This window comes from Cetorhinus maximus, chromosome 13 (genome assembly GCF_964194155.1).
Source record: "Cetorhinus maximus chromosome 13, sCetMax3.hap1.1, whole genome shotgun sequence".
Classification (NCBI taxonomy): Eukaryota; Metazoa; Chordata; class Chondrichthyes; order Lamniformes; family Cetorhinidae; genus Cetorhinus; species Cetorhinus maximus.
Genome location: NC_135891.1, coordinates 19,393,893 through 19,416,335, shown reverse-complemented (window position 1 = coordinate 19,416,335; position 22,443 = coordinate 19,393,893). Strand labels below are relative to the sequence as shown.

General features: G+C 43.2%; 1 protein-coding gene across 12 annotated transcripts in view; it reads right to left on the bottom strand.

Moving 5' to 3' along the window:
* Window positions 1–22,443, bottom strand: part of slco4a1 (solute carrier organic anion transporter family, member 4A1) — a 183,881-nt gene that overhangs the window by 14,305 nt on the left and 147,133 nt on the right. For all 12 annotated transcript variants that reach the window (XM_078555062.1, XM_078555066.1, XM_078555057.1 and 9 more), the window contains 4 exons: window positions 19,755–19,876; window positions 12,072–12,183; window positions 4,840–4,994; window positions 90–285 (listed from right to left, as the gene is read on the bottom strand). In XM_078555062.1, coding sequence (XP_078411188.1) covers window positions 90–285; window positions 4,840–4,994; window positions 12,072–12,183; window positions 19,755–19,876 — 585 coding nt within the window. The remainder of the gene's footprint in view (window positions 1–89; window positions 286–4,839; window positions 4,995–12,071; window positions 12,184–19,754; window positions 19,877–22,443) is intronic.

Below are 22,443 nucleotides of genomic sequence, written 5' to 3'. Positions count from 1 at the left end.
AACAATTACCTACTTGAATTCATTATGGTGTGCCTAACATATTAAAGTTTCTGAATGATTAAATTTTATAATTGGAGTTGTGCTCATACCTGCCATTGTAAGTAGAAGTGATTCCAGCCACAGGCATGTTGGGGCAGTGAATGCAGACTATGAAAATGGCTAACAGACCAAAGATTGTACAAATCATACAAAACTTGATAATCCCAGCACAACGGAGTTTTAGTTTATTCACGATAAATCCACCAAGGAAAGTGCCGCCTCCACCTGCCGGGACTACAAGGTACCCTGGAATTGGGGAGAGCAATAAAAAGCAATTATAAATCCATCTACCTTTAGATTCACCAAGTGATTACCTACTTCTCAGTTTTTGACCATCATGTGTTATTGCAGTAAATGATACTTAAGATACTTAATTGCTAAAAGTCATTCAAATAATTTAAAATTCCTTACGCTCTCAGGTGGGAATGTATACTTCTTATTCAAACACAGTACCAAGTGCATGATAATAAATCAGCTTGATGTAGATTTATTCATTAATATTAACACCTAAACACCATGAAACAAGGCACTGCACACGACTGTTAAGGTATTCTACCATAGCCCTTTATTTCATTCTCCTTTTAACTACAGAAGTTATTTCACATTGCACAATAGGTATAAATTACCATGTAACTGGTTGCTGTGATGAAGTACTAATCTAGTGTTTAACAAACCATTCCCCTGTCTTTGCTAGCAAAGAAAATCTCTTCCACTCAATGAAATTTTAAATTAATCTAACTTGAGTATTATAAAGACCAAATCACCATGGCAACATGTCCCGTCAACAATCTAGCACTTTCCAGAATTGGTTACTGCAATTTAGAAATTATTTGGTATGTTAAAATTCTACATTTGATCGCCCCGCTCAGACCCTTATTCTCATACGTTTATGTTTTGTTGCATTGTCAGTTTATGTTTTTTGTTTTACTGTATCCCTCATCACTAAGTGCTAATGACACCAAATAAAATGGAGGACAAACGTTAATGCTTAAATACTACAGATTACATGCAGGAAATGTACAAAGAGAAAAACTCTGTCAGAAATCTTCTGTACGGTGTACAGCAGTGGAGCAAGGTAGAATGAAGTTAATTCAAGCCAATGGATAGAGCTGGTACGTGGCTTACAATGAAAATAATTTGTATGTCAAATTCTAAGCAACTTATCTGGTTCAGACAAGAAAAGTGAAAAAGAACATACCTGGATATGTGTAAACAACATAATGGCATTTCTGGGACCAAAAAATGGAATCCCACATTAAAATACCCATCAACTTGCATCAATACCATATGGCTTGTTATGAGTTAGTCCATAAGGCAAAAATTATAAAACTGCACTAAATGAAGAGGGAAATAACTCTCATGGGATAGCAAGAGATTGACCCGACAACAGTGAAGGAACGGCGATATTGTTTCAGATCAGGATGGTGTGCAGCTTGGAGGGGAACTTGCACCAGATAGTGTTTCCAATGCTCTGCTGGCCTTCTCCTTCTGGCAGTAGAGGTCAAGGATTTTGAAGCTGCCGTTTAAAGAGCCTTGGTGAGTTGCTGCAGTGGATCTTGTAGATGGTACACACTGCTGTCACGGTGTGCTGGTGGTGAATGAGTAGCCATAGCGCACTGTGTGCCAACAGCAACAGAATTGTATGCCACCATTATCTGTATCATGGCCCAACACATCTTAACCATCACCAAGCCAGAAGATTAACCCTGGTCAATGGAGAGAGTAGATGGGTATGTTAAGGAGCAGCACAATTCACCCATTGGAATGAGGGACCAGCCTAATCAGGGTACAACTCCCCACATGTTAAATATAGCTTTGTAGATCTACCCAAAAATGACAATGGGCAGCCAAGTAACTAACAGGAGGTTCCAGTTATGATGAATGGTCATTGATCTTGAAACATTAACTTTATTTCTCCCTCAGATTCTGCCTGAACTGCTAAGTATTTCTAGCATTTTATATTTTTACAATTAACAGGAGGCTCCATTAACCATTCCTATTCTCAACTATGGTGGAAATCAGCATCTGAATCCCAAAGACAAGACTTAAATGTTTGCAATCACTTCAAGCCAAGTGGACAACCCTGCTCACCCACAGTGGAGTCCTCACCATCAGAGGAAGTGGCTGACTGTACCAAGCATAGCAAAAAATAGGGTCTTAACATAATTTCAGCAAAGTGCTGATGACCTGTACACCAGAGTTACCCTACTCCTTTAGTCAAGTTATGACACTGGTATTTACCAGACAATGTGAAAGGCTAAATCTAACCTAGTCAATACTAATCTTTCAGTTACCTCCCAATAACCAGCTCACCTCTCTTCAGTTTAGGTTCTGCCAGAATCACTATGCACCAGTTGTGATTCAGATATAAACAGCAAGATATGGATGTCAGAGGAGAGACTAAGGGTGTTGCCCTTGACATTGAAGCATAGAAAACCAAGGTTGATTGTGGTCAAATGGAGGTGGCTGTGGTTGTCAGAGGCTAATATTGCAATCACAGGACTTTGCAGAGTTCGACAGACAAGATCTCAACAATTATCTTTTTTTTATTTGTTCATGAGATGTGAGCCTCATATTGCCCATCCCTAAATGCCCTTGAGAAGGTGGTGATCTACCCTCCATAATAAGGTCAGGAGCAGGGCTGTTTACTGACACCGTTCACCTTTATTCACAAAAACTCAAAACAAAACAGCCTGTACCAGCCTACATCAGGATCTACATGACAGCCAGGCTTGGGCTGATGAGTGACAGGTAATATTCACGCCACATAAGTGCAAGTTAAAGAGTGACCACCCCATGCAATAGAAAGCACAGCATCTGGCTTGACCTACAATAGGACTAACATCACCACATCCCTGCCTATGGACCAGAAGCTTAACTGGGCCAACCAAATCGACCCTGTTCTACAAGAAAAGGCAGTGGCTGGGTATTCTATAACAAATGGCTCACCTCCTGACCCCTCAATGCCTCATTGCAATCAACAAGGGCTAAATCAGAAACATGTTGGAATACTTACAACTTGCTTAAATTATGCAGCCACAACATACAAGAGGGACAATGACATCCAAGGCAAAGCAGCTCATTTAGTAGGCACCTCAGCCACCGGATTAGATATCTACCCCTGTCATTAGCGCACTGTGACTGCAACATGGATGATCTGCTGAATGCACTTGACATTACGTTTCCTGCAACATCTTCCTATACCATGAAAAAGAACAAGAGCAGCAAATCCATTGCAATGCCATCACCTCTAAATTCCCATTCAAGTCACACACCATCCCAACTCGGACACATCTTCCTTCGCAATTACTTATTAATATTCTGGAATCCCCAGTCTAACATTGTGAGAGGGCCATCACCATGAGGGCCACAGCAGTTCAAGGAGAACGTCTATTATCAGCTTCAACTCACTATAAACGCAGCATTTCCAGTATCACCCAGATCAATTTTTAAATTGAATCAAAAAGTAGATTCATTACTGACTATTAAATAGCGCATCTTATCTTACTCCCCACCAAAAAGAGAGCATGTTAAAAATCTTGTATTTAAAAAAAATTATATATATAGGGTAGAAAGGATAGCAGCAAGGGTATGGTTGTACCTCACTGTCATTTTCACTTGACAGTTAATAAGTGACTCAGGGGAAAAAAAATAATGTGAACCTAATACATAATATCTAGCTCAAAGGAAGGTGGTTGTGGTTGCTGGAGGTCAATCATCTCAGATCCAGGACATCACTGCAGGAGTTCCTCAGGATAGTGTCCTCGGCCCAACCATCTTCAGCTGCTTCATCAATGACCTTCCTTCCCTCATAAGGTCAGAAGTGGATTTCCCAATGTTCAGCACCATTCGCAACTCCTCAGATACTGAAGCAGTCCATGTCCAAATGCTGCAAGACCTAGACAATATCCAGGCTTGGGCTGACAAGTGGCAAGTAACATTTGTGCCACACAAGTGCCAGGCAATGACCATCTCCAACAAGAGAGAACCTAACCATCGCCCCTTGACATTCAATGGCATTACCATCACTGAATCCCCCACTATCAATATCCTGGGGTTACCATTGACCAGAAACTGAACTGGACTAGATATATAAATACTATGGCTACAAGAGCAGGTCAGAGGCCAGGAATCCTGCAGTGAGTAACTGACCTCCTGACTCCGTAAAGCCTGTCCACCATCTACAGGGCACAAGTCAGGATTGCGATGGAATACTCTCCACTTGCTAGATGAGTACAGCTCCAACACTCAAGAAGCTTGACACCATCCAGGTCAAAGCAGCCTGCTTGATCGGCACCCCATCCACAAATATTCACTCCCTCCACCACAGGCGCACAGTGGCAAGTGGTGTGTACCATCTACGGGCACTGCTGGATCTCACCAAGGCTCCTTAGGCCGCACCTTCCAAACCCACGACCTCTGCCACCTAGAAGGACAAGGGCAACAGGCACATGGGAACACCACCACCTGGAAGTTCCCCTCCAAGATATTCACCATACTGACTTGGAACCATATCGCCGTTCTTTCACTGCCGCTGGGTCAAAACCCTGGAACTCCCTCCCTAACAGCACTGTGGCTTTACCAACACCACATGGACTGCAGCAGTTCAAGAAGGCAGCTCACCAACACCTTCTCAAGGGCAATTAGGAGATGGGCAATAAATACTGGCCAAGCCAGCGATGCCCACATCCCATGAATGAATAAAAAAAGGATACTCTCTGTCTGCGCTGGACTCCATTCAGAAATGTGTTGCAAATGAAAACCTAAATATCAATAAGGATCATGTATTTCCATTCTTACCAAACAGAGTTGCAGCTTGTGAGGCACTCAGGCTAAACTGGGATTCAAGGAACTTGGGTCCAAATGTAGACATGCCAGCTATCAGGGTAGCTTCAGTTGCTCCTGACAGACAGAGAAAGATGAAAGTTGGATTCCTCAGCAATAGCAATGCTGACCTGTGGACAAACAGATTTGGTCAAAGCCATACGTATTAAGAAGCATAAATAGTACGAAAATCAATTCTCTCATTATTTCTCCTTTCCGTTCTACCCAATAAAACTGAAAGCAAAAGAAATGGGAAGCTATTAAAATTCAGATTTAACATAGGGGGCAGGATTTTCGGGTGGTTGGGCGGGCATGGTGGGCGGGCCTGGGAGCGGCCGGGAAACGGTCCGCCTGCCACGATTGGCTCACGACCGTGGTTTCACACTGGCTGGCCAATTAATGACCAGCCAGCGTGAAAGGCGCGCTGAAAGGCTCATCACTGCCGGGGTGGGGGGCAGGAGGAGGGCAGGCGCTGACGTTTGCGTAGGCGTGGGGGAGCACGCAATGAAAGCTCCCTGAAGGCAGGGGGCTGAAGCAATTTAAAATTAAAAATAAGGATTTGTAAATTCTGAAAAAAAAAGGCCCCACATAGGAGTCACTCACATGTAAGATACATAATAAAAATTATGTCAAAACATTTTTATTTATTTTACAATTAATGTCGGAAACGTCATCCTCAAAAATGCAAAGGCCGCTTGGCTGATTCACCTGCCCGCCAGCCATTACATTGGACGGGCAGCGAAAAATGGCACTTAATAAATTGATGGCCTTAATGGGCCTCTTAATTGTCGGCGGGCGCGCTGCCGACTGTCGCGTGCGTGCCCACCAACCGAAATATCGCACGAGTGTGCGATGACGTCAGGACGCTCACCCGACCTCAATGCGCACTATTTCAAGCTCGAGCGTGTTCGGCAAGCGTCCGCACGCCAAGCAGAAAATTCTGCCCATAATATTTAATGCAACATTAAACACAAACATAATGATTAAGGATTTAGCCTTGGCTCCCTTCCATTTCTCATCTACATGCTGCCCCTTTGCAGCAACATTTATCAGGTCCCACATGTTCCACATGGTTGACAACACAAGGCTCCACCCCACCATCAATTCTCTTGACCCATGCACTTATCCTCTGTTGTCTGACATCTATAGAAATGTAGGGCTGAATTTTCTCATCTTAGTTTATTTCTGGGCAGCAGGACCTTTTTTAGGTCACAAACTCGATCACTGCAGCAGCAGGACTGCTGGTGCAAGCTTTCAGGAGGCGCCCCAATTATGAGGGTGCCTCAGGGACCACCGTCAAATTAGGGAGAGTGGGCAGCCTAAGGAGGTGGGGGGTTAATTCAGTGCAAGTGAATGCAATGGTGGCTAGCAGCCATCACCATGTGTGCAGTGTGAGTGCTGCTGAGGCGAATGTGATGAGAGGGGACAGGACAAAATGGAAACACAAAATGGCCGGAGGAAATGGCTTACATCTGATGGGTTCAATACTACTCAGGCAACAAACACTCCATGTCCTTGAAATCTACCTGAATAAGCAGCAATAAATAATTGTCCCGACCGTTTTGCCCCACACATCAAATTCCAACATCCCATCCACCCCTGTCATGCCATTCCCTCCCTCCCAATGCCTTCCCATCTAATCCCATCCTTCCAATGCCATCCTCATCCCATTCTTTCTATTCCTCCCATGCAACACCAATCCCGCCCTTACCACCACCATCCTCCTCCCAGAAACAATCTCACCAGCCAGGAAAACATTCCGCTGTTTTTGTTCTCCACCAAAACCATCCCCCTCACCACCAATCTGCTGCTGCCATGTGCATCCGTGCTCCACCTGCCTCCATGTGCACCAGGCACCGATCACCAAATAAACCCACCAGTACGGCCCATAAACTGATCAATCAAAACAGTCCAGAGAGACAGAAACTGAGTACTGTTACTATGGATAAGGCTCGGTATCATTCTCGTGATTCTGCACTGCACCCCACGTATTGGGATACCCAAAATTAAACACAATGGCATGGACTTTTGCTCCCAAGTTGGGTAGAGCGAGTTTGGAAATTTCCCAGCTTACTGCACCCGCCTTGGGAGAAACTTCCTTAAATGGTGCAATCTTCATTCCGGGGCAGGGCAGGGCAGGCTTAGGCCCTCCATCCCTGGGTGCAAATTAGAGGCAGCTGTTCAAAAAGCTCACCTCAGTTCTCTTGGAAACTGTCCCAGTTCTTCTGCTGAATTTTAGGCCCTTTAGCCCTTGCATCCCACAACCCAACCCACTCCCCATGCCAACTCCATTCCTCCATACCAACTTTATGCTAACCCATGCCTCCCAGACACCCTCATGGCCCCTTATTGTACCCAACTTAATGCCAGCTCAAGCCAACCCATGCACCCCACTCACTTTCCTCAACCCTACACTCTCCATGCCAGCTTACCCAGTATCCACCATGGGTAGACCTCAGGAGTCTTGTTATGATGAAATAAAATATAGATATAAATATCTATTACAGCCTTTGCTATAGTAGAAAAGCACTCCCATTCATGAAAGCATATTCAAAACTTTTTAAACCCCTCAAGTACTTAATCCCTTAAAAAAATAAAGAGACTTATATTCATAACCCCACATCAAAGGCTGCTAATCCATTTTTATTCATTCAAGCGATGTGGACATCCATGGCTATGCCAGCATTTAATGCTTGTGCCTAATTGTCCTTGAGAAGGTGGTGGTGAGCCACCTTCTTGAAGTGCTGCAGTCCATGTGTAGGTACACCCACAGTGCTGTTATGTTGGGAATTCCGGGATGTTGGCCCAATGACAGGGAAGGAACAGCAATATAGTTCCAAGTCAGATCTGTTAATAAGCTCTTAGAGCTGTCAATCAAAATGTGAACTTAAGACCCTCTGTTAAGAGAATTTTAGATTGTGGAAAGCAACCAAGCATTAATAATGACATAATGATAGCCATTGGGGAAATGTCAGCAAATAACTATTGTAACCGCTAGGACATATTTTTTTTTCAAGTGACACAGGCAGCCAATTGTTTACTATTTAAAGGGTTGTAGATTTAAATAACTTCACAGCTTGACAGTTCTACAGGCCTTACCTACCCTTCTGGAGCATTTATGTATGCTTTAAAAATTTGTGATTCCCACATTGCAGGTTAAGGCCCTTGCTACAGTGAAAATAGGGTCTGTTTGAACTTAGCACTGAGTTTAAATGGCACTACTAAGTTTGGGTTTCCCTCCTGTGTGAGTCATGTCCCCTATCCATTCTCCTACCGGTGAAAATGAGCCCTATCGGTAACAGGGGCAAGACTCCAGGATCCAGGTCCCCCGCCACTTTTAAAAGGCCCACAGCGAGTCCATGACTGTGAAAATCCAGGCCAATATTCCAGATAGGCTCTGGCCAAGATTATACACAACTGGCGCTTTAATCCCTCATTTCTGAATTCCAATCCCCTTGAGATTCTTGAATGAGACACAATTTCCTTCAATTGAACACTGGGAAAACTGATGCCATTGTCTTTGGTGCTAGCTATACACCACTGATTCTATCTCTCTCCCTGACCACTGTCTCAAGCTAAACCACAGTTTCTGCAATCTCAGTATCATATTTGATCCTGAATTGAGCATCTGACTCCATCTCCTCATCATCACATATACCGCCTAGCTCCACCTCCCTAGCATTGCAGATCTCTGCCCTGACTCCAGCTCGTCTGCTGTCTCCAGCCCTCATTGATGCTTCTGTTACCATCGGACATGACTATACAAATTCTCCAATTGGCTGTACTCCAATCCTCTACCCTCCATCCACTTCAGCTCATCTGAAACACTTTTGCCTAACTCTTGCCAAGAACCACTTACCCTTCACCCTGTCTTTGCTGCTCTGTTTTGGCTTCTGATCTACCAACACTTGTATCTTCAAATTCTCATCCTAATGATCAAATCCCACCAAGGACTCACCCCTCCCTATGACCTCCTCCAATTACCCTTCGAGAATTCTGCGCTCCTCCAACTCTAGCCTCTTGGAAATACCTCACTTCCTGCGACCCACCATTGGTGGCCATACCTTATATCCTAAGCTCTCGAATTCTCCCCCTTAACCGCTTCAGCTCTTCCCCTTCCTTTAAGATGCTCCTTAATGTCCACCTCTTTGAGGCACCCATCCTAATATCTCCATAGGCTTGGTATCAATTGTTGTCTGATTATGATCCTCTGAACCAACTTGAGACATTTTCCTAAGTTGAAGGTGCCGAATAAAAACAAGCTTTTTTGCTGTGAATTTGTAATTTTCGGAATACTGACATTTTTTTTCTACTTTGACAGGTCGACATTTCATTCCAGCCCTTCCCAAATAAAATCTGGCTGTTTAAAACTCAAAATATTGTTTCAGGGATGCCCCGGAGAAAGCACATGCAGCTGCTTGCTTTTGCCTCAAGTTATTATGTGTTGCTTTTGAAATCTGGCTGGTGGGGCGTTAACTGTGACAGCTAGCGATGTGCTGAGTGTCAGTCTAGCAACTGATATTACTTCATCTTCATACGCCGTAGGCAAACTAAACTTTTCGAAACATTGTGAATTGTGGTGGAAGTTTATTGAAGATATAAGCCTAGACTTTCATCGCTGAGGTGGGTGGCAGGAGTCGAGAAAATTCCTGGCTCGGCCCACCCGTCTCGGGAGAAAACGCCTGCTAAGCCGGGACGTTTAGTGCCGGGTGCAGTCAGACCACCGGACCTGGGAAAGAGGTCAAAGGCAGCCACCGTGACTGCCGAGTGCGGAGGCAGGCTGTTTAAAAGGCTCCCCTCGGTGCTGTGGGTCTTTGTCCCAGTTGAAATTAAAACATAAAGGCCCCTCTGCCCTCACCCCTCATACACCTACGCCCCCACACACCTCATTCCCCCCCCAATCACCCCCTATGGCCCTTCATACCCCCAATGCCAAGCTATGCCCCTCCACCCACCCTTTATGGCCCTCATACACCCTATGCCAAACTATGCTCCTCCACCAACTCCCTATGGCCCCTCATGCCAAGTTATGGCACTTCCATGCTCATAGCCCTCATTATGTATGCGTGGCTGAGAGCCCAGACATCCATTACTCTTGTTGGAACAGCTGTGCCCAGGGAAAACTTTGCTTGATTGTCACCTCTGGCTCTCTGATCTCTGCTGTCAATGTCACAATGTTTGGTTACACAAGGTTCAGTGGTTTCAAGGGTTTGTGGTTTCTGTTATTGATACTTTAAAGGATGATTGACACATTTATTGCCTTGTAGTGATATGACTGTTTTTTAACATAGCTGAAAGTATTGAATAAATGAATTTTTGAAAACTTTCTTTTACGTATCCTAAGGTTCGGTGGTTCTATACAGTGTATGGTGGGTCAATCGACATGGAAATGCCATAGTTTGGCATAGGGGGTATGGGATGCCATGGGGGTGGGCAAGGACCTTACCTTGGCATAGGGGGCATGAGGATGACCTTTTGAACTCACCTTTTAAAAGGTCCTCTCATGAAGACTAAGGTTCACGATTCCTCTGAAGGGGTGTGAACCACAGCTCTTTAAAAACCTAGCCCAGCTCCATGAAAATTGCAGAGGAGTAGGAGATGCCCATCTCCGCAATGGACCCAGCCAGGTTGGGAGCCCCGAGTGCGGGTTTTTGAGAGGAACCAGCCCTTACCACTTAAAAGGCAATCCTGAAAATCAGGCAGCCCAGGAATGGGGAGGGGAACCCTGGAATCAAGGCCACCACTTTTAAACACCACCCCGCTACCCACCATTTTTAAAAGGCTCCCTTGACATCCCGACTTAGTGAAAATCCAGCCCATAGGCCCGGATTTTCACGGCTCCATACGTGTCGGAACAGAGACGGAAGGGATTTAGAAATGGCGGCAGGACTTGATTCCAGGATTCCTGCCCCATTTCTGTTTCCAGCAAATTTTGTCAATGAGGAATAAAGGTTCAGGTAATGAGTTCACACGCAGCACTCCTTCCCTTGTCAGCTCCACTGTGGGGGTAGACATTTCAGCACCGCAACCCGCCCCCATAGTTTTGGGGTTGGGCTGGCTTTTGCAGCAGATGTGGTTCACAATTCGTCAGAGGAGGCATGAACCATGGGGAGACCTTAGTCTGGAGTTGAGAACCAAAATAAAAAAAGATGTTAAAGGTTCCCTTTGAGGTTGTTTCTCAATGTCTGAAGGTAGGAGGGGCAATGTTTTTTAAAAAAAATCAAGTTAATAAAGGTATTAATCGAACATAGGTAGTGAAATCCCCATTGAGGAAACCTTTAATCTTGTCCAAATAAAGACACAACCATTGATAAACCGCTTCAAAGAAAGATCAAGCTGTTACAAGGCTCTAAGAACATGAATCAACCAAACCTAGTAGTCCACCTTAAAATTGAGTAAACAAATTCCTGCTGGGCTGTGTCCATTAATCAGTCCTGGAGCTCAGCCAAACATTCATAATGAGGCCATCTAGCAAAACACATATCTGACCATATGAAGGATATGAGGGGCATGAGGGATATGAGGGGCATGGGAGATAGTTTCAAGTGTGATTGTTCCCAAGGTTGAATAGCCTGCCAAGATACATTGGGCCAATTTTTAACTCTGCGCAAGTGAATGGGTTTTGAGTGCATTAAAATCTTGCTCGTTACCTGGATGTATATGGAAGACTGGGGTAACAGAAGGCATCTGGGGGGGTAATAATCCTGGCTAACATATGGAGGACTGGCTGTGTGTAATTCTATGATATTTACCACAAGTGGCACCAGGATTGTAGAAGCGAAATTATCACCCATGCCCCACAACTCTGTACCCAAGAAGTTGTACCTAAGAAATATGGCTCCAATGTTTTCTGCAGAGTTAAGGGAGATAACTGGTTGGGGTGGGGAGGGGTGTTTAAACTTTCAGGGAAAAATGGAGATCTAATTCCTGGGCTTTTTACAGGGCTTAAGTTGAAATCTGTACAAGAGTAATCATGCCAACTCAGTCAGTCTGGTATAACACAAGAATACATGTACCTGTGTGGGCTAGTGACTGCTGACAATTTCCCCTTATAAACTGCTCAAAAAACACAGGAATTACTTGCTCAGTGATTTAGAATCTGTCAAGTTAGAAGGATTCTTTGCAAAAAAGAGGTTACAGATTTTTTTTCTGTAAACAAGTATTACTCCATACAGATTAAATAATGATAATTCTGCTTTGCACATCACCTTGGCAAGTCCTTTAATGTCTTCCCAAATCCTGGCTCCAGGGCTGTTTGGTGGCTTCCATCCTTCAGCTGATGAGCTTCAGAGACTCTCATTGTCAAATAGCGTTGCGATCCTAATTTACAGAAAAGTTGTTTAGCTGGGGCATTATCAAGACAATACCAAACACAGTCATCCATCAGATACAAATTCTACATTTTATAGGCAACTATTATGATTACTCACACATTCATACATAGGCATTTTATTTAAAGAATATATTAGATTTTACTTCATAATCACTTTGTCATAAACATGTAGAATAGTGGTGATTAACGATGAACAAAATCATGTTACACAGAATCGACAGCAAAGACTTTAGGCCTATTATTTTCAATAAACTCTTTTCTTCCTTGGTTATCATTACCAGGAACCATTGCATTATGGAGAGTCAGTTTAATTTAAAAGGTGACTATTTGTGATGAAGGCTAAGAATTATGTTACAGCACAGGATTACAGAACAATAGCTATCAGAAATACAATTTACCAGGAAAAATAATCCTTACATTCTGAAGCAAGGAAGTATAATGTATATAACTTTGGGCTTGAGCCCCACTCCATTCTAACACTGGCAAATGGAGGCAAGAGTTCCAGTCTCTGGATACACCCATAGGGTTACTCACATCCGATGGGACAGTGGCTTCCCCCCAGTCGTAACCTGAATGATGAGAGCAGAGCTTTGGCCTCTGGATACTGGGTTGACTTCCAGAGAATAGCAGTGGAGTACCTAGCTGGTCCCCCACTAAGTCAGGACAATAACTTGTCCATATAGAAAGGTAGAAAGGGCTTTGGTACAGAAAAAGCCTGGGCACAATCTGCTGGATGCAATGCAGTGGGGAAGATGGTTTGTCTCATGGGCTACTCGGCACCAGGGAAAGAGAAAAGAATGAAGTCTTAAATCAGAATATTGCAGCTCAAGTAGCTCATTATCAGCAGAACTCAAGTGATTTCATTGCTACCTTAAATTCACAGTGTATTTTGCTCTGTATATTAAATATTTTATCTTCCCAATGGTTATGGCTGGTTGTATCTTATTGAAGAGTTGAGTACAGTGTTTTGTTATTCTGATGAAAGGTTATCCACCTGAAACTTTAACTCTCTCTCCACAGACGCTGCCAGACTTGCTGAGTATTTCCAGCATTTTCTGTTTTTATTTCAGATTTCCAGCATCTGTAGTATTTTGCTTTTGCACTTTGGACTTGGATGCATCCACACTTCGCAGGTTGAGCACTTGAACTACTCTGCACCACTGCTAAACATGGTGTATGCCCACGCCCAAGCTGACTCCAGATTGAAGCAATGAGAAGCTTTCTTTTCTTGGGAGTCTCACCACGATACATTCCAGTGACAGATCTGTCCTTCATGCTGGATACAGGCTCCATATACCCTGTAACTGCAGTGTCAGTGCGAATTCAACTGTCTTGCACTGAGTGTGGATGCATCTTCTTAAAGGAAGATGGCAACTAAAGACTTCTATAATGTACTTTTTACACTTGGGTACATACAACTAGTATATTATAGATATATAAAAAACTGAGGAGGTAGCAAAGTGTAATCCTAAAATTACCTGATAAAAGGAACTTGAAAGAAAAAAAATTGCAGTTCTCTCTCATTTTATGACCTGTAGTCGTTCTACATCCTATGTGTCTCTAAGTTGTGGGTGAGATGTGGCATAATCATAAGGGATATAACTGGTCCTCTCCATTATATCTCAATTTGGATCAAATAGAAAGCATGACAGAATTATCATTGTACTGACTGAAACGCTTAGTGATTAAACACTTTATAAGCACATTTACTTCTCCTTACGCAGATTGGCACAAATGAATTTGCTATTCCCTTATGGGGGAAGAAAGAAGCAAAATAACAAGATAGATGTGCTTCCATTTACTGTGTCAAGGCAGGTGGTGGATTTATATGCATAGCTACTGACATGGTGAGGCCCAGAGCTCAGTTATTTCAGAAGAATAAGCCAAGTGCTCGCACGGCACAGAAAGATTAAAAACAGATGTAATATTGCTGCCCACTTGTGGGAACCTTTGAGCAAGTGAATCATGAGTAGCCTGAGGCAGAGACTTAGGCACTGGTTTCCTGCTCAGTTATAGAGTGGGACTTAGTTAAAGCACATCAAAACAAATAGGATCAAGTAAATAACTAAAAGTGGAGTCAAGGGAGAGAGAGATAAATCTCATCATAAGCGGCTTTAAATTGATTTTTGGTGCTAGTTCCTTTTACTACACGATGAAGGAATTGGGAAATTCATTATGAATCATTAAAAAATCATTCATTCTGTTCGGTCCACAGTAGGGATGTTGTGCAGCAGATACAAACAGAGTCACACGTTTCCAAAGCACACACTGATGTTTGCAACACAGATATGATGACACCCTGTGGTCAAAAAATGCATGGCATGGAGTTTTTCTACCTATTCACACAAATTGGTCCAGATGATTAGATCAGTTTAGTCCATCCAATTGTGTAAACAGGAAGCCATGCTGACACGCGAATAAGTTCTGTGTTCATTTGATTTGCAACTGATGCAAATATTGAAGACCTGGCAGAAGCTAACCACTCCCTCCCAGCATCAGGAAAACAGCCCGTCTGCATTCAACTGCAAATCTCCAATTTGGTAACTGCTTTGTGGAATTTAAACCAGCAGTTTAGGATCTTCCAGCAAGTCGCTCTGGACTACAGTCCAATTTTCCTCTCCCTGTGTAGGGTGCTAAAGACAATTGAACCAGCAACACTGACTTAGTACAAACTGAGAAATAAAACAGGGACCCTCCTGGTTCGCATAGATTTAGCTTCGTAACTTTCAGAACCACATGGAAGTGGGGAGATGGTAGCAAAGGAAATGGTTTGTGCATCTTATTAAGGCTTTCTATATCTCTGTTATTATCTGCAATAGCACAAAGAAGTAGTTAACAGTGTGTGGGGTAATCATCATTTTATTAATCCAATTATTATTACCCCAATGCACTGGTTTCCATATTCAACATGGCTAAAAGGCTGATGCCACCATATTTTTTTCAGAAGAAATCAGTTTGAAGAATTTGAAACTGGAACTCGGTCAGCAATTTAAACTGTTCAATTGAATAATGAAATGATTAAAGTGCGGCAGGCCCATCAAGTCTGCACTGGCTCTCTAAAAGAGTATTCCACTTAGTCCCATTCCCCTGCTTTATCCCTGAAACCTTGCACATTCTCTCTTTTCAGATGGCAATCCAATTCCCTTTTGAATACGTCGAGTGAACCTGCCTCCACCACCCTTTCAGGAAGTTTGTTACAGAGTCCAACCACCCTTCGGGTGAAAAAGTTTTTCCTCACATCACATTTACTCCTTTAGCCAATAATTTTGAATCTCTGCCCTCTAGTTCTTGATGTTCTCTTCAGTGGGAACAGTTTCTCACTATTTACCTTGTCCATACCCTTTAGGATCTTGAATACCTCTATCAAGCCTCCTTTCAGCCTTCTTTTCTCCAAGGGAAACAGTCCGAAACTCTCCAATCTGACCTCATAGCGACACTTGTTGATCCCGAGAATCATTCTTGTGAATCTCCACTGTACTTTCTCCAATGCCTTCACATCCTTCCTCAAGTACGGTACCCAGAACTGGATGCAGTACTCCAGATGAGGCCTACCTAGTGTCTTATACAAGTTCAACATGACCTCCTTACTCTTGTACTCAATGCTCCTATTAATAAAGCCTAAGATATTATATGCTTTATTAACTGCTCTCTCAATATGCCCCGCCAATTCCAATGACTTATGTACATCTACACTGAGATCCCCCTGTTCCTGCACTTCCTTTGGAGGCTCTCCCTTCATTTTATACTGCCTCTCCACATTCTTCCTGCCAAAATGTATCACCTCACACTTCTCTGCACTGAACTTCATCTGCCACTTGTTTGCCCAATCCACCAATATGTCTATGTCCTTTGAAATTCAAGTCTATTCCCATCACAGTTGATAACATTTTCAATCTTTGTATCATCTGCAAATTTTGAAATCATGCCCTGCACACCATAGTCTAGGTCATTAATATATCAGGAAGAGCAAGGATCCCAATACTTACCCCTGAGGAGCTCCACCAAAAAACCTTCCTCCAATCTAAAAACCAACCATTTATCACTAATCTCGGTTTCCTGTCACTTAGCCACTTTCTTATCCAAGTGCCTACTTTCCCTTTTATTCCATGACCTAGAATTTTGGTCACAAGTTTGTTGTGTGGCACTGTATCAAATGCCTTTTGAAAATCCATATACACCACATCAACAACCTTTCCTTTATCAACCTTCTCTGTTACCGCCTCAAAAAAACTCCAGCAAGTTAGTTAAATATGATTTTCCCTTGATCCATGCTGGCTTTCCTTAATTATCCTGCACTTGTCTAAGTGACTATGGATTTTATCTCCTATCCTGCTGACCTGGTTGTGACTCACTGCACAGATGTGCCTATTACACTGAGACACGAATGCTTAACTTTTATCTGAAATTTCTCTCTCCATTATTTTAGCAGATGTCTTAGTCCATTAATTTTGAACTGGTTCATGTTTTCACTACATTAGCAGAGAGAAACCTTCAAACAAGTAAGCGTTCATGGCTTAATATCTCATAGCATGGTTTCATGTCTGCTGCATAAGTTGACAATTGGAATTTTTTAATTAAAAGACTTATAAGTTCTGGCTCAAAGTTGAGCCAACATCATAATCAATGCTGAAACCATTGTGTGCCCATGACACATGTGATCATCTGGAAACACTACGCGGGTCCTGGAAACAGGAACTGGTCAGTGTCCAAAGGATTAACTTCAAATATTACAAATGGAACAAGGCATTATAATACAGAAGGAAACTACTGCAGATGCCGGAAACCTGAAATAAAAACAGAAAATGCTACAGGAAAGGTCATTAATCTGAAATGTTAACTCTGTCCCTCTCCTGATCTGCTGAGCATTTCCAGTACTTTCTGTTTTTATCTGACACTAACACTTAGTAATATGGCTTTACATATCCCTGGAGTTAGAGACCTCGTGGATCATGCCCAAGTGGCACAAGATGGGTTTCTGAGAGGGTCTTGTCCTACTTCATCTTAATATCATCCAGATTCTAGTAGAGACTTGATACTGTCAAACTAGTGCTACTTTTGTACTGATATACAGTTAAGCCTGCTTTGCATTGATGTAAAAGTGGTAGTATAATTGCACATAAAATATTTATGCTAATGTTATAGAACAATTTCTACAAACTATAATTGCAGAGCAATGACTGAATATTTTGTCTTTTGAAAATATGTTTCTTTATAGAAGTGCTTTAAGTGAAATCTAGGACTTTATGTTTTAGGATTCCTGGAAACAGTTTAAAAAAATATTCTCCACCTTGCTCCCATTCTGGACCTCTCTGTCCTTGGTCTGCTGCAGTGCTCCAATGAAGTTCAACACAAGCTCAAGGAACAACACTTCACCTTTTGGCTGGGTAGTTTACAGCCTTCTGGACTTGACATCGAGTTCAACAATGTGTAGAGCAACCTCTACACTCATTTACTTTGCTGTTTCCTTCTCTCACTTCTCTCTTACTTCCTTTGCTTTCGGACAGTAGCTATTCAGGATCCTGCCATTCACACCTCCTCTAGGCCTATCTTTTGCTTCTTTACTTGTCCCATTACCACTCCCTTTGGCCTAACACCATGAAACCTTTGTGTTGTTTAATCTCTCCTGCCCTCCATCCTATCATGGGCCTTCCCGTTTGTTCTTCTTACTTCTTTCGTTCGCTCTAAACCTATTACATTTCTAACTTCCCAACAGGTCACAGATCTGAAACATTGGGCTCAATAATATGGCCTGAAAATGGGAGAATTCCGCACCCGCGCCGACATATTATTGGGTGTGATCATGTTGGGTCATGTTCCCAATGTCATCACCCCAGCTCTGGATAATACTGCTGGCGGGTGGGGCTAAACATTGGAAGCTTGCCTGTGTTAGTCAAATTTAATTAAAGTGGGTATTTAAGCTCTTTCATGAGGCAATTGACTTGAATAATAGGTTGTGCCTGCAATAAAATGCTTGCAGAACCTGTTTCACGTCAGGTGGGGTTCCCATTTTTTTAATAAGTTAGGGTGGATTGTAAGGCTTCAGTCGAGCCCTGAGTTTCAGCTTAGCTGTTCGAAGTTCTGTGACCGCTGGAAGAGCTTCACGCAAGAAGCAGAATTTGCATTTAAAACTTATCTTAATTGGAGGCTTTATTCCTCCCGCTGAGATGTCCATTTAGACCTTGTCTGTCATCCTAGGCTTTAAACTAGCCAAAAAAAAATGAGGATTGTGGTCTCTGTGGGAGACACAACCTCCAGTGGGGAGGAGAGGAGGATGAGGATGAGGAGTAGGAGAGTGCAAAGGAGAAGGGCAGATCAGGAGGTCCAGGATGCACTGGTGGTGCCTGAAGGGGCCAGAGCTGCGCTCGACCCAAGAGGTGATGAAGCTGTCATACATTCTCAGTGGAGGTGTAGAAAGACTTATGCAGCCCCTGGAGTATTTAGGTAGAGATCGAGCTATCTGCAGATGTCTGAAACACAATGCAAGAGGACGCTCAAGCTCTGAAGAGCCACAGTCACTTCACTCTGAGACATGCTGGCAGGGGAGATCTCCTCCAACTGTGTTAGGGGGCAGCTGATGCCTGTAGCTCACTGTTACGCTCAATCTCTCCACAACTGTGTCCTTTCAGAAGCATGTGGAGACCTCAGCGGTATAATGCAGCCAGCTGCACACCACCACATCAAGGTCTTCACGGATGCAGAGTTTCAAAGGGCAGGGAATTACATCCCCTTCACACTGGACGAGCAGAATCAACTCATTAGAGACAGAGGGTTTCCTAAGCTTTGACCTACTCTTGCAGCCACAGTATTTATATGGCTAGTCCAGTTCCATTTCTGGTCAGTGGTAACCCCCAGGTTGTTGATAATGGGAGATTCAAGGATGGTAATGCCATTGAATGTCAAGGGTTGATGGTTAGATTCTCTCTTGTTGGAGATGGTCATCGCTTGGCACTTGTGCGAATGTTACTTGCCACTTGTCAGCCCAAGCCTGGATATTGTCCAGGTCTTGCTGCATTTGGACATGGACTGCTTCGGTATCTGAGGAGTCGTGAATGGTGCTGAACATTGTGCAATCATCAGTGAACATCCTCACTTCTGACCTTATGATGGAAGGAAGGTCATTGATGAAGCAGCTGAAGATGGTTGGGCCGAGGATACTACCCTGAGGAACTCCTGCAGTGATGTCCTGGAGCTGAGATGATTGACCTCCAACAACCACAACCATCTTCTTTTGTGTTAGGTATGATTGCAACCATTGGAGTGTTTTCCCTGATTCCAATTGTTCAACCAACTTAAAAAATGAGAGAAAAAAAAATCACACCTCAACATCTTGTTTTTCACAGCAATAGAGAAGTGTGATAAGCACCTCAAAATTATCCTGTGTGATTTTAGCCAGCACTTAATGTTTGTGCAACATTACTTTGATACTTTAATGAAGCATTAACCTATTTAAAATAAAATAAACACAACTATTACAATACTCAGAAATTAATTTGTGGAAATGCTTTAGTAAACTACCATTTTGCAGCATGAATTCTAGCCATAGTCATGGATCCAGTACCTGGAAGTTGTCGAGGGTAACCGAGGATTGGGATAGATACGAGGAAAGCAGCCGCTCCAGCTCCAAGGAATCCAATCCACCACGCCCCAACCCATAGGGGATTTTCAGGAGTAAGGATAATCCTGCATTGACAAAATGTAGCAATTAGTTTCAATCCAATTATACAATTACACAAAAGGGAGAGAACATTTTCATGGCAAATAAAGGTTTATGAAACATAGACAGTTTGTTAAAGACTATGTTTAGAATGTATTCAAACTTGACCTAAGGATACGTCACTGCATAAATGCATTCTCACTCATGGGCCAGAATTTTACAGCCAGCCCCTTCCAAAAGAGGGGTCGACTTACATACCAAGTATGAAAGTGAACTGCTGGTGGGGACGGTTGCCATTTTGAAATGTCATCAGCGTCCAATTTAAGATGTGGGCGTGCCTTAAACTCCTGCACGCCTTTGCAACACAGCCCGTATTGTCCGCTTGATCCCTTGCACCCGGTTATATTTAGGTACCGGTAAGTAAAATAGGCATTTGTGGAGTAAAATGTTGAGGCTGACTACCAGTGCAAGTACAGCATGTCGTGGCTGAAAAGGGTCAATTTATATGCCGAGTGTAAGCAAAAGCAAGATTTTTGGTTTCGGAAAAACGGGGTTGACTTATATGCTGCGATTAGCGGTAATGTAGTTCTCACCAGTCATTGGAGAACCCTGATAAAACATACATGGTAGGAATTTTAGTGCTTTGATCATGGCATTTTAGAAATAACAATATAAAAGATGATCAATTGGTTCATCATACAAGAGTTGGTGTGAGGTCATACCCTGGAGCCATCTACTTTGATGGCAATCCCAATCCTGCCCTTTTCCTCTATTCTTTTTCAAACACTAATTCAAATCCTTTTCAAATGATGTCTTAAACTGTGTCTCAATAGTCACTTGTTGGAAGGCTGCCAATAGCCTAATAACTCTGTCACATTTCAAGATTTTTGAGTTTTTTTCTTCAAAGGCAGTATTTTGCAACTGAGTTATGTTTAAGTGTGTTTGTAAACAAAGTGGAATTTGTATAATCAGGGTGAAGTAGTATAATATATGAAGTAGTAGCATATGAAATCCCCATATGGCCATTAGTTGGGTCAAGATTAATTTGATCAAGAATAATTGGGTCAAGCTTAATTAGGTCAAGGCTAATTGGGCTAAGATTAATTGGGTTAAGATTGATGGCTGAAGCTATCCTAGCTGTATCCGGATAAAAAAAACTGTGTAAGAAAAGCCTTTCCCCTCTATGAGTACTTGCTGTCTTTGCTGTAACTCAGAGAGCAGCTCAATGTCTTGGGCACTTTCTCCCCTACATATGCTGGAATAAACTTCAATATTCTACACCTCTCTGCCTCTGGAGTGGTGCTAGAAATTCCCCACAACAACTGGTCAGGGTGGCAGAGCACTTGGACAAATACAAGCTAACCAAGGAGTGTCAGGGCAGTTTATGTCTGACTAATCTAGTTGAATTGTTTTGAGGAGATCGCTAACACGGTGGATAGAGGGTGATGATTGGTGTCTATACTGCCATGATGCCCAACTCCAGTGGGCACGGGAAATTCTGCCCACGATTTATTACCTGAAACACATTGGCAGCGGGACAATATGATGATTGGCCAGCACCACTTAAAGGTAACCTTCACCTCTTAAAGGAGAGGTGCATTGCGGTTGGAGGAGATGCTGGAAGTCATGATTGAAGAGAATCTAACCTGAGAAAAAGTGAGAAATGGCACAAAGAGGGGAGAATGGGCTCCAACCTGTTCAAATGCTGCACCGGTGGTCTTGGTGGAGGAGGAGGAGGAGTGATTCCTCTATCCACAGGGGTGGGAGGAGCCCACATGGGATGGGATTTTAAGGCCCCAGCATGACATGGGTACGGCCATAAAATGCGGCAAGCCATTCAGAAGTTCATTGACATCGGTGGATCCAGAAAATCCCGCCAGCAGGAGAGACCGTAAAATTCCACCCAAGAGTCAAGCCCCAAGGGCCTAGATCTCGTGCCACAAGAAGTTCAATAACCTCACATGAGTTGTCAAGGTTATTGAGTGCATCTTCAGTGCAATTTCCTACCAACTACACCAGCAGCTTCAGCCACTGTTCAAATCACCAAAAGCCAATAAACTCACCTACCAACAATCTCTATCAACCAGGATTCATACCTAACTTTCATAGCTTCACTTTACCCTCACACAGTTAGCAATGCTGCAAGCTTTACATCTACATCTCCCAGCTTGAGCACACTGCTAGTTATATAACCATGGCAGCCACACTATTCAAACAAATTCCATGACACCCACTGTCACACTTCCTCCTCTCTCTTGCAGTACAAGGTGGTGCACACTGAGAGACACCATGACCTAACTGGTAGCAGAACGGTGCACCTGTATGCCCCAACTCCCATGGTGGAGACAACGCTGCCATTCTTGGAACAGCCATTGCTAAGGCCATGGCCAGCAGCGAGGACAGAGGATGACAGTATTCACATACCTAATCCTTCTTCTCACCTCCCACGCCCCCACTTCATTCCATGATGGCCTCTGATTAACTAAATGCAGGTGATGTAACCATGCACCTCTTACTTTGCTCCCCTCCCTGCACCCCAGCCTCATTCTTGTGCCTTTTTCTTCCAAATACTCGAGGTACAGTAGAGCAACAC